Here is a 13,271-nt window from a genome sequence, read left to right as displayed (position 1 = left end):
GAGTCTTTGGCTGCTTCTTAAATATGTTTCTGTTGAGCAAGTAGTCATTGTCTTGGGTGATGTTCTTGTTGTCCTAGAGCATGAGACACATTCTGCAGCAAAAGTAAAAAGACTGCTGTGCTTCAAGAGGGGAGCAGTGGTCACACAGTTGAGTCACCTTGCACAGAGTTTCAGTTGTAGCATAACAGTGCTGCCTGATGATCTACTGGTTGGGTCTGACACCTTACTATGGGATTAGTGACTCTTTAAGTTAAAATAAATTGAATGCATTCTGCCACTCAAACATTACATCCGGGAGATCAGTTGTGGCTGGAAATGGAGGTGGCAAATCCTTTAACACAGTAAATGTTCAGGGAAGGCTTGCTGGCTCTAGAGATTCATAGGTTAGTCTTTCAGTTCACCAGTTATGATGTGACCTAAGGTCTTGATTGGAAGTCATTACCTTCTGGCAGCTTTTGTTCTCTGAAATCTCAGGCAAGTTCCCAATGGATAGCTACCCCTTTCACAAAGCTATCGTAGGCAGCCTCTGTGCATCTAGTAGCATAAATGGGCCTGGAGATGAAATTGCACATTTTTCCCCTCAAGGTGTTTCTTTCGGGACAGCACTGAAGTGTTGAGTCCATGGGCAATGCAGATGAAACGTGCTGTTGCTGAGTATGTCATGCATTAAATACACAGCTGCAGTTTCCAGTGGAATCCAAGAGCAAAAATCACTTGCTAGAGAGGGGCATTAAGAGAGTTCTAGAAGCTGGGATAACCACTGCACATTGTATCTGAAAATTCAATTGTATGTCCCTCTGTTTCAGGCGCTCAACAAGATGGAGAGCGAATGGAACTCCGTATTTTTTTCTGTGGACCCTTACAAGGACACAGGAACCTTTATTCTGAAAAACACCGATGAAGCTTCTCAGCTCCTAGATGATCACCTTGTCTTGGTTCAGAGCATGTCCTTCTCACCATTCAAGAAACCTTTTGAGGAAAGGATGAACGCATGGGAAAATAAGCTGAAGATTACACAGGTATTGCTTTCTTACCTGCACACACTTGGGAGAGGCAGGCAGCTGGGCTGTGCTGCCATGCTTACACATGGGCACTGCAGTTGCTACTAGGGAACTGGGAGGAAGACTATCAGGAGAAAATCAGTCTTAAGGGAGGACTCTAGTAACAGGGGGGATAAACTCAGCCTTATTCTCCAAACAGCAGTGATGAAATTCCAGCTTTTTTTCTGCCTATTGTAACACTTTTAGGTGGGGTCAGGACTGTCCCATTGCTGCGAATAGTCCTACTGGCATCTCTAGCCATATTACACTAAGTGGACCTTACAGATTCTTGTAGGCCCTGTGAGATCCATGCTAAGCATTCGCATCTCAGTGTAGGAAATCACAAGGAAGACTGCTGTTTAGAGCAAGATCTGTCACACCATGCCAGCACTTCTTCATCAAACCAGAACCTGAATGCTCAGCACCCAGCAGGACTCAGCTAGCAAAATAGCACCTTGCCACAGGAGAAAAATGCCAGTACAAGTCTGGCTGAAGAACTCTGTGCAAATGCTGGTCTTTGATGCATAGCAGCATTGTTATCTGTTACTCATAACTACCTAATTTTGTTTATTGTTGCTTACCATCTGGGTGTGCTTGGGCCATGGGCTGCTTTGTCTCATGAACATACAGAAATGCTATTTTAAGACCTAAGGCAGTAGGTGACATGGGAAAATTCAATTAGTTACTGTGTAGTTTTGCCTGTGATGTTGTCCATGTTTACACCCTGCTTTTCCTACCCCTTCTTTTGATTGCATTCATTCCTGTCACTAAGGGCCCATGAATCTGCCTCTCGGAAGTGGCTTATCAGGGTTAGCTGATGGAGTACAGCAAACATCATTGCCTGTATTACTGGAGAACCCCACCTCTTGCTAAGTCAGGTGGCTTGCCTGTGCTCAGAGAGTGGGAGGTAGCACCCTGTGACTAAGGAAGCCTGAAAGGGAGCCAAACGCTTGAGCTGCTTTGCAGTGTTGGGCAGGTTCCCCATACCTTCCAATGTCCTAAGCCTTAAAAGGATGGGAGGAAGGTGTTTTTTCAACCTAGTTCTCTTGGTCCTTGGCTAACAAACAGGGTTTCCTGCCTGATGTCTAGCTTGAATGTTCAGCTTTTCATTCATTCTCTCACTCATTTGGAGTGTTGTTTAGAGAACTTTTCATGGTTTATTCTGTAGGCAAGGCTGGGGCTGAGGTATATCAGGCAGGAGAGAAGATGAACATGAGCCAGCAGTGTGCGCTCGCAGCCCAGAAAGCCAGCTGTGTCCTGGGCTGCATCAAAAGGAGCGTGACCAGCAGGTTGAAGGAGGTGATCCTGCCCCTCTACTCTGCTCTTGTGAGACCTCACTTGGAGTATTGTGTGCAGTTCTGGTGTCCTCAACATAAAAAGGACATGGAACTGTTGGAACAAGTCCAGAGGAGGGCCATGAGGATGATCAGGGGACTGGAGCACCTCCCGTATGAAGATAGGCAGAAAAAGTTGGGGCTGTTCAGCCTGGAGAAGAGAAGGCTGCGTGGAGACCTCATAGCAGCCTTCCAGTATCTAAAGGGGGCCTACAGGGATGCTGGGGAGGGACCGTTCATCAGGGACTGTAGTGACAGGACAAGGGGTAATGGGTTCAAACTTAAACAGGGGAAGTTTAGACTGGATCTAAGGAAGAAATTCTTTACTGTTAGGGTGGTGAGGCACTGGAATGGGTTGCCCAGGGAGGTTGTGAATGCTCCATCCCTGGAGGTGTTCAAGGCCAGGTTGGACAGAGCCTTGGGTGGCATGGTTTAGTGTGAGGTGTCCCTGCCCATGGCAGGGACGTTGGAACTAGATGATCTTAAGGTCCTTTCCAACCCTAACTATTCTATGATTCTATCTGCAATTCTGTCATATTTTATTGTCATTCTTCTTCCCCAAAAAGCTATTCTCACAAAATAAAATCGCCATCTTAGTGTGTGATTACATTGTGCTATTTTCTGTAAAATACAGAAACACTAGCCGCAGAAGTTTGATCTAGAACTGTAAAGTCCCTTTGAGTGTTCGTACTGGCTTACACATGTCTAAACTACCCCCATTAAAGTAGTGGGTGTTGTGGATTTTTTCAAACCCATTCTGGTGTGCAGTTTGCATGGTTTTGTCAACAGATTCCTAGCATGGTGTCCTGATATGCCGCTCTTCTTGCTTCCCACTAGGATGTCCTAGAGGAATGGCTGAAGTGCCAGCTCTCTTGGCTCTCCTTGGAGCCAATCTTTAGTTCAGAGAACATCAAAAGACAGCTCTCATTGGAAAGCCAGCTCTACCAGGAAGTGGATAAGGACTGGAGGGACATCATGAAGAGTGCTAATGAAAACCTTGAGGTGTGTACCTTGATGAAAGCCAGTGCAGGTATCTCAAACTCCTTGGAGCTGTGCTCATACAAGGGCTGCCTTTGAATTGTTGTTTTAGTAATGGTGTGAGCTTGAACAGCAGTGTTTAAACCATGAGGCCTTGTCCAGGGCGGTGTGCTAGGTTTTTCCTCCTGGAACTTGGCCTTTATTTCTGGTGTCCAAATAGAGTTATTATTCCCTGTGATGCCTTGCACCAAATTGTCCACCACACCAGATACCTTCTCCTTAACACATACGTCCTACCTCCTACAACTCTTGTAACCAGCTCTGTTATAATCATAACCCATAAGATATGTCTCATTTGATTCCTTCTCAAGCCTGATCCTTTAAATTTAGAGCCATTGTTTTCACCCATTTCTGTGTCCTCGTAGCAGTGCTCTGCACTCTTCTGTTCTCCAGTCTTCACTTTCCAGGACTCCACCACCACTTGTATTCCGTATTACAAATGTTGGTATTTAGGGGAACCCAGAAATGTGCTTGTCACATCCATAAGTGCTGTTTCCCCTCCTTGCCCACAAAGCTCACACCTCTCCAGATCCCTGTGAAAGTACTCCTGTGAATGAGTCATTTAAATCCTACCAGTAACATCACTGGGCAACCCAATTATCTCCATTGCCTTATCTGCCACATGCTCAGAATACTGATGCTTCCTCTGTTCTCCATTCTGTCTGTAGGTGATTTCCTTGTGCCCTGATCCTGTGCTACTACAGAAGCTCCAAAAATGTAACCAGCTACTGGAACTGGTGCAGAAAGGGCTGAGTGAATATCTGGAGACAAAGAGATTTGCTTTTCCTAGGTAACCTGAAATGTCAGTGGACTGGATCACACTCCCTGTTTCAGGAAACATGAAAGGAGAGGCTCACTCCAGTTCTCTCTGTGAAGAAACAGCAAAACAATCTAAGCTTAGGATATTGTAATGAGACTGTAAACATAAGCAAGGCTGCACCTTTCAACGCTGCCATCTGATGGGGATAAAACAGAGAGACATAAATGTTGGCATTTCTTTGTTGCATATCTGTGCCTCATGATTTGTCTAGAAAGGATGGGTTGAAATGAAGGAATACTATTCTTTGATAGGCATTTAAACCCACTTTAGAATCATAGAATCTATAATTAGAATAGTTAGGGTTGGAAAGGACCTTAAGATCATCCAGTTCCAATCCCCCTGCCATGGGCAGGGACACCTCACACTAAAAACCATGTCACCCAAGGCTCTGTCCAGCCTGGCCTTGAACACTGCCAAGGATGGAGCATTCACAACCTCCCTGGGCAACCCATTCCAGTGCCTCCCACCCTCACAGTAAAGAATTTCTTCCTTAGATCCAATCTTAACTTCCCTTGTTTAAGTTTGAACCCGTTGCCCCTTGTCCTGTCACTGCAGTCCCTAATGAACAGTCCCTCCCCAGCATCCCTATAGGCCCCCTTTAGATACTGGAAGGCTGCTATGAGGTCTCCACGCAGCCTTCTCTTCTCCAGGTGGAACAGCCCCAACTTTCTCAGCCTGTCTTCATATAGGAGGTGCTCCAGTCCCCTGATAATCCTCGTGGCCTCCTCTGGACTTGTTCCAACAGTTCCATGTCCTTTTTATGTTGAGGACACCAGAACTGCACACAATACTCCAAGTGAGGTCTCACAAGAGCAGAGTAGAGGGGCAGGATCACCTCCTTCAACCTGCTGGTCATGCTCCTTTTGATGCAGCCCAGGATACGGTTGGCTTTCTGGGCTGTGAGCGCACACTGAAGCCAGCTCATGTTCATTTTCTCATTGACCAACACCCCCAAGTCCTTCTCCTCAGGGCTGCTCTGAATCTCTTCTCTGCCCAACCTGTAGCTGTGCCTGGGATTGCTCCGACCCAGGTGTAGGACCTTGCACTTGGCATGGTTAAACTTCATAAGGCTGGCATCAGCCCACCTCACAAGCGTGTCGAGGTCCCTCTGGATGGCATCCCTTCCCTCCAGCGTATCAACCGAACCACACAGCTTGGTGTCATCGGCAAACTTGCTGAGGGCGCACTCAATCCCACTGTCCATGTCAGCGACAAAGATGTTGAACAAGACTGGTCCCAACACAGATCCCTGAGGGACACCACTCGTTACTGGTCTCCAGCCGGACATTGAGCCATTGACCACAACTCTTTGTGTGTGGCCATCCAGCCAGTTCTTTATCCTCCGAGTGGTCCACCCATCAAATTGATGTCTCTCCAGTTTAGAGACAAGGATGTCGTGTGGGACAGTGTTGAACGCTTTGCACAAGTCCAGGTAGATGACATCAACTGCTCTGCCCCTGTCCATCAGTTCTGTAGCCCCACCATAGAAGGCCACCAAATTGGTCAGGCAGGATTTCCCCTTAGTGAAGCCATGCTGGCTGTCACCAAGCACCTCCTTGTTTTTCATGTGCCTTAGCAGGCCTTCCAGAAGGATCTGCTCCAAGATTTTGCCAGGCACAGAGGTGAGACTGACTGGTCTGTAATTCCCCGGATCATCCATTTTCCCCTTCTTGAAAATGGGGGTTATATTTCCCTTTTTCCAGTCGTTGGGAACTTCACCTGACTGCCATGATTTTTCAAATATGATGGCCAGTGGCTTAGCAACTTCATTCGCCAGCTCCTTCAGGACCCGCGGATGGATTTCATCAGGTCCCATGGACCTGTGCACATTCAGGTTCTTAAGATGGTCTCAAACCAGATCCTCTCCTACAGTAGGCCCAACATCTTCATTCTCACAGTCCGTGTGTCTGCCTTCCAAGACTTGGGTGGTGCGGTCAGAGCATTTGCCAGTGAAGACTGAGGCAAAGAAGTCATTAAGAACCTCAGCCTTCTCCAAATTCAGGGTAGCCAGTTCTGATAGCTGCTGGAGGGGGCCTACGTTGTCCCTCATCTGTCTTTTATTTGGAAAGTACCTATAGAATCCCTTCCTGTTATCCTTAACATCCCTAGCCAAGTTTAGTTCTAACTGGGCCTTAGCTTTCCTAACCTGGTCCCTAGCTTCCCGAACAACATCCCTGTATTCTTCCCAGGCCACCTGTCCTTGCTTGTGCCTTTTATAAGTCTCCTTTTATCTTTGAAGTTTCCTCAGCAGCTCCTTATCCATCCAAGGAGGCCTCTTCGCTCTCCTGCTGCACTTCCTTCTAGTTGGGATGCAACACTCCTGAGCTTGTAGCAGGTGATCCTTGAATAACAACCAGCAGTCTTGGGCCCCCCTTCCCTCTAGGGCTATATCCCATGGAACCTGACTAAGCAGGTTCCTGAAGAGGCCAAAGTCTGCTCTCTTGAAGTCCAGGGCAGTGAGCTTGCTGCACGCTCTTCTCACTGTCCCGAGGATCTCGAATTTGACCATCTCATGGTCGCTGCATCCAAGGCTGCCCTGGAGCATCACATTTCCAATGAGCCCTTCCCTGTTGGTGAGCATGAGGCCAAGCATGGCACCTCTCTCCTTGTCGGCTCCTCTATTACTTGCAGAAGGAAGTTGTCTTCCACACAATTGAGGAACCTCCTGGATTGCTTGTGCCGGGCTGTACCGTCACTCCAACAGATACCAGTGTGGTTGAAATACCCCATGAGGACAAGGGCCTGTGAGCGTGAGGCTGTTCCTGTCTGTCTATAGAGCACTTCATCCAGAGTCCTCTTGATCAGGCAGTCTGTAACAGATCCCCACAGTAATGTCCCCCATTGCTGTTCTCCCTTTACCCTGATCCACAAACTCTCTATTGACTGCACACCTGTCCCAGACAGAGTTCCATACTCTCCAGCCTATCCCTAACATAAATAGCAACTCCCCCTCCCTGCCTGCCAGGCCTGTCTTTTCTAAAGAGCCTGTAACCTTCCATTCCAACACTCCAGTCGTAGGAGCCATCTCACCATGTTTCTGTGATGCCTACTATATCATACTATTATATCATACATAGACGTGCACACATCTCTAATTCCTCTTGTTTGTTCCCCATGCTATGGGCATTTGTATAGAGGCATCTGAGCTGAGCTCCAGATGAAGCTGGCTCATTGGCTAGAGCGGCTGGAATATTTCTACATTGCTCCGAGCACTTATTATAGGTGCTGGCAACTGACTGGGAGTGCTGGGATGGAATGATGCCCCCCTCCTCCAACACATCTAGTTTAAAGCATCCTTGACCAGTCTGGCAAGCCTCCTACCAAAACCGCTCTTCCCCTTCTTTGTCAGACCAGCTCCACCAGTCCCCAGTAGACCTAGCCTCCCAAATTGAGTCCCATGTTCTAGATACCCAAACCCCTGACTATGGCACCACCCTTCTAACCATAACCTGACCAATCCTCCTAGCCTTTTTAAGGTCCTTCCGTTTATCCTGGAGAACTGATGAAAAGACTATGTGAGCTCCAGAGCCCCTAACCACCTCTCCCAGGGCTCTGTAGTCCTTTATGTTCTCCAGGCTACTGATATCTACATCACTGGCACCCACATGGATCACTAGAAGTGGGTAATAGTCTGTGGGACTTACTAGGGCAGGCAGCCTCTCTGCAACATCCCTGATCCTTTCCCCAGGTAGGCAACACACCTCCCTCGAGACTGGATCAGGCTGACAGATGGGAGCCTCTGTCCCTTTCAAAGTAGAGTCCCCTATCACTATGACCCGCTGCTTTTTCCTGGCAGCATCAGTAGAGATCATCTTTACCGGCACACCAGCCGGTTGTTCGTGGTGCAAGTGTGTTTCCTCATTAGCCCCCTGGAGGACAGCAAAGCGGTTCTGGGTGGGGACAACAGATTTAGGATGAAGACCCTTGCTTTTAATTGTCCTCTTCCTCCTTTTTTTGTTGTCTTTTTTTCTTTGTTACTATTTCCCAGCTTCCTGGGCTAACAGCCTCCTTCTTTCCTCCATGAGCTACAGTGGACACTTGAGGCCCCTGCACAGTTTGGGCCTGGAGCAAGCATTCCTGCTTCCTCTCAGCTTCCCTGATATCTTTCAGCCTATTAATAGCATCCCACACCTCAGCCACCTGCTGCAGGAGGACCTGCACCAGGGAGCACCAAGTGCTCATTGTGCACCGTTCCCTCAGGAGAGCAGTGCAGGCACTCTCTACACTCTGAGCATTGCACTGCAGCCTCCCCTCTCATCGGCTCTGTCTGGGTGCCTATGCTGGCCATTGCCTGGGCAGCCAGAGCAGAGCTCCCAGAGCGGGCCCTGGCCATACGACGGGCAGTCACCTGCCCGTGCGAACTGCCTCGACCCACCCTGTTCGCCCCGCTCCTGGTCGCCCGCATTCCCTGGGGCAGGTTTTTACCCGGTCAGGGCTGGTGCCGCTCCTCCTGGCTCCGCTCCCTGTGAGTCCCTGCTCGCGTCAGCTGAGCTGCCGGCTCCTGGGCAAGTCCTGTCGTTGACTTGAGGCTCCCTCGGTGGCTCTGGCCACTCTGAGCTGAGGCTCCTGGACGCTGAGCTTCCCCCCGCTCCGGTGTTGAAGGTGTCCTCTCTCGACCCGCTCACCTCAACAATTCCACTTTGAGTGGGATTAGCTGACTGCAGATGGAGAAGTCTGTCTCTACAGAAAGGTAGATGGCTGGACTGTGGCTGCTACTCTCCTACACAAAACTAAGAGACCAGTGAGCAGTCAGAAACAGTGTCTCTAGAAATAGGTTTGTTCTTCATCTTGCCAGGACTTAGACCCTGACTCTACGGTAAAAAGAGCCTCCCCTCATGCCTCACTCTGTGTTTCTAGGTTCTATTTCCTTTCAGATGATAAGCTCCTGGAAATACTATCTCAGATAAAAGACCCCACTGCTGTACACCCTCATCTCCGCAAATGCTTTGAGAACATCACACAGGTAGGCAAAGCAAGCCCACCAGTGGCTTGCCCCACCTTTGAAAAGCTGATGTCATGGGAACTTGGAGGTGTTCTGAAGTCTGGAGGAGTGTTCACATTCTTGCTGTGTGGAAATGTATCTCCCGGGAATCTGTAACTGTATGTAGGCATTTGCTGCCTGCCCTGGATTGGGATTCAAGCAAGCTCACTTCAGACATTTCAAAGCCAGATGTCTGCCTACGAACTGGGCACCCTCAGTTGCCCTTCAGACAATGCGGATGGGGAGAGAATAGACATCTGCAAAAGGCAATTTAGAGACATTCTCTTAGATTCCCATCTTAGGAGGAGGGGACACTTCGTCTGGAGACGTCTGTCCATCCACCATGGAAGCCAAGGGAAATAGCTCAGACTTTGCTGTCTACTCACAGACACCTGGTTAGGATGCAATTCTGCTTTTGCTGACAGCCTCAAGAGGGACAAGGAGTGAACAAGCCTGAACTGAATTAAGTTTCTGCCTTCATCCCTACTTAGGAGCTGGTGCTGAGCCTGGTTTTTTTTCCCCTTTATTATTCCTAATAGACCTCAGACTTGATGGCTAGGCACAGCTCGCACCACCGCAATACTCAGGCACTAAAACCAATCTCCTAGTCATTAGGTTGGAAAAACAGAAAGGAAATTGAACTGAAAACCTGGTGCAAAACCACTGGAATGAAAAGTGGACTTTCAGTGATATGCTGGGGCACTGGAGAAACTGTTAAAATTTTACTCTAAAATTTCCCTTGAGGTCACTTCCTTGTGACCTCAAGGGAAATTATTTGAATCTATAGGAATAAACAGGAATCAAGGGTTTGAATCCTAGACAGGCAGTGAGAAATGTTTATCCTACCTATAATTTTATTTGCTTCACTGAAGTTAAAACCAGTGACGTAAATCTCTTCTTTTCATACAAACATCCTTCATTTTTTGGAGAGGTCATTTTGCACATCTGTCACACACTTTATTATCACTACTGACAACCAGGTTAGGCACCACATTTATAGTGAGCATACACTGCTGCAACCTGGCTGTACCCCAGTGGCAGGAAGGCAGGGATAAAAAGGAAATCCTCCATTCACACCTCCTGTTGCACTTCTTCTATTAGCTACTGTTCCAGGAGGATCTTCAGATTACAGACATGTACTCTGCTGAAGGAGAAGAGGTGAAGCTGTTTGTTCCCATCTATCCCACTGAAAATGTAGAGGACTGGCTGCTGGAAATGGAGAAAACCATGAAGGCCAGTGTAAAGGACAACATAGAAAGATCAATTGGTGTTTATCCAGAGGTGAGAGTTTTATCACAGACTTGTAAGTCTCTGATGTCTTGGTTCCAGGCTCGCCATAGAGGCCACCAGTGATGGCACTGATGAATTTGTGATATTCTATTAGTTTTAAATTAGAACCTTTAATCCAGTTGTGTGTGAGTCAAGCGCAGAATGTGAAGTCGAGCAAGCAGCTCATGGTCCAAAAGAATGCAAACTCTGCACACTCACTCAACAGCCACAGAACACTTCCCAATATCATAAAACAGCCCTGTATGCATCCATACTTATTCCTCTCTCCAGGCAACTTCCTCTTTATAAGGATCTTCTCCTGTAGCTGTCATGTCTTACACAGTGTGCTAGGGACTGGTAAAAGAAACCAAGGCACACAAACTATTCAGGCAATGCATAGGGGATGCATCTTGTCTCTGATTTCTGTGTAAAAGATGTACTTGCAGAAAATCTAAATTTTCATTTGTTTGGGTCTATGGAAGGAGAAAGGCTGAAAAATGAAAAGGCCTCAGATATTCCTGTTACTGTTTTCTCCTCTGTGTGAAAATTTAAAACTAGAAAAGTTGGAACAGGTGAGAGGAAGCAAAATATTCTCTTGGGTCTCACAGATTCCTTTTCTTAACCTGCTGCTGGCCACTTGTTACTAACCTGCAGGCGGCATAGCGGAGAGAAGGTACCTGCAGTAGCCAGTGCTGGAGAGCCTGTGCCTGAAGATTTCTTCACAGCAATTGGAGGAAAAAAAAAAAAGGAAAGCCTCTTAAACAAGAACTCAGTTCTTCCTTCCTTTCCTTCCTTTCCTTCCTTTCCTTCCTTTCCTTCCTTTCCTTCCTTTCCTTCCTTTCCTTCCTTTCCTTCCTTTCCTTCCTTTCCTTCCTTTCCTTCCTTTCCTTCCTTTCCTTCCTTTCTTTCCTTTCCCCGCCCCTCATTTATATAGTGGGCATGATGTGCTGTGGTGTGGGATACGTCTTTGGCTAGTTTGGGTCAGGTATCCTGTCCCAGCTTCCCCTCCTCCCTGGCAGAACATGAGACTCACAAAGTCCTTGGTCAGAGTAAACATTACTGAGCCGCAACTGAAAACATCGGTGTTATCAGCACTGTTCCCAGCCTGAAAGTCAAAAACACAGCACTGCACCAGCTACTAAGAAGGAGAAAAAATGACTGCTACTGCTGAACCCAGGACAAATACCTAATTTCAGGTCCTGTGAGAACTCCTGTCCATCTTAGTGTGTCACCTTATCCCTTCTTCTCTCAAGAAGGAAATCCCTTGATATGCAGGTCTCTAAACCTGCAGGCTGTAGTCTTGAGAGCTGCTGTACTCTCTGACAGACAGTGTTTTATCTTTCTGATGTCATGTTCACTCATCATTAGATACTACTGGACAAAGGGGGACCTATACATGAGAGCAGTCAATGCTGAATTTCTCTATGGCTATGAGTACCTGGGGAACACCGGCCATCTGGTTATTACACCCCTCACTGACAGGTAAGGAGACTATTTTCTATGTAATAAGTATATCTTTTTCCTGGATGAACAAGCCTCACTGGGAATCTGACCATACTTTAGGCATGTAAATAGAAACCATTTGTACGGTAAAGGACTAACTGAGATTAGGACACAGGAACATCCTGGCATTGGTTCTACTGTATTCCTCATGGTCAGTGCTCAAACTGATTGCTTTCATTCCCCTCATTCTTATTGTAGTGCTCTGACTCTCATAAAATGTCTTCCTTATAGCCAAGGAGCTCTTCTACAAACCAGAAGATATGGACATCTAATACCCTAGAATATGCAGCAGCAATAATAGTTTTACCTGTTTGTAACTGTTGTTTTTCTGGAGAGTGAATTTGTAGCTGGTGGCAGAAGGATTTATCCATTCAGACCCAGACGAATACTAATCAAGGCCACAAAGCTAACTCCTTTGCAGAATGCTGTATATGTAAGCAGTTCCAATAATAAAGGATGGATTCTTGCTTGTCTCCAGCTGCATGGATCATATGTCTCCCTTACTGAAACCAGTCGTAGAAATGCTTTTCATCATCTGGTTTCTTCTTCGTCATAGGTGTTACCTGACACTTACAGGAGCTCTGCACCTGAAATTTGGAGAAGCACCTGCAGGACCGGCAGGAACAGGAAAAACGGAAACAACAAAAGACCTGGGCAAAGCACTAGCAATCCAAACTGTAGTGTTCAGCTGCTCTGACCAGCTTGACTTTATGGCAATGGGAAGGTTTTTCGAGGGACTAGCCAGGTACAATGAAATGCTGTGTCATTATTGAGGAGTGGGTCAGGTACAGGGGTGCCAGCCACTGGGAAGTGGTGGATATTTTTCACAGCAGCCCAGAAGACTAAGCAAAGCCCCAGTAAGGGGTTACCGTGTTCCAGAATGAGCAAAGTTCCTTCTGGTGGGAATTTTGTTACAGCTGAGCCAATTAAAACAAAAAAAAAAAGGGGGGGGGTTGGGGGATAAAAGAGATCCTGTTCATTTAAGGCAAAATTAAAATGCTTTGCGCCAATCCACTATGCACTAATCCAACTGTGCAAGTGTTTGCAGCTCTGGCCTTTGTTTTAATATCATACATGTTGGGCTGAGATTCAGCCTACAAGCTGCTTAATCTTAAGAAAGAGAGAATCTGCTGAGTGTATCCAAAATTGAGCAGCCAAGAGAGGCTGCTCTAAGCCCTGAGGGATCCTCTCAGAGAAGTTTCTCTCTTCTCTACCTTTCAAACAGAGCTGGTCTAATTAGTCTGTTGCACACTGGTGAATCTGAATGTTATCCCAAGAAAAGCTGA

At 47.1% G+C, this 13,271-nt stretch overlaps 1 protein-coding gene across 1 annotated transcript in view; it reads left to right on the top strand.

The window, feature by feature from the left end:
• Positions 1-13,271, top strand: part of DNAH1 (dynein axonemal heavy chain 1) — a gene marked incomplete at its 3' end in the record, with an annotated part of 70,383 nt that overhangs the window by 22,301 nt on the left and 34,811 nt on the right. The window contains 8 exon segments of the mRNA XM_080625156.1: positions 807-1,019; positions 3,212-3,376; positions 4,081-4,202; positions 9,090-9,195; positions 10,315-10,516; positions 11,137-11,155; positions 11,851-11,964; positions 12,542-12,730. Of these exon segments, the coding sequence (XP_080481282.1) occupies positions 807-1,019; positions 3,212-3,376; positions 4,081-4,202; positions 9,090-9,195; positions 10,315-10,516; positions 11,137-11,155; positions 11,851-11,964; positions 12,542-12,730 (1,130 nt within the window).

This window comes from Psittacula echo (genome assembly GCF_963264785.1).
Source record: "Psittacula echo genome assembly, chromosome: 9".
Classification (NCBI taxonomy): domain Eukaryota; kingdom Metazoa; phylum Chordata; class Aves; order Psittaciformes; family Psittacidae; genus Psittacula; species Psittacula echo.
The sequence above is the reverse complement of the archived record's forward strand: the minus strand, read 5'-3'. Positions and strand labels throughout refer to the sequence as shown.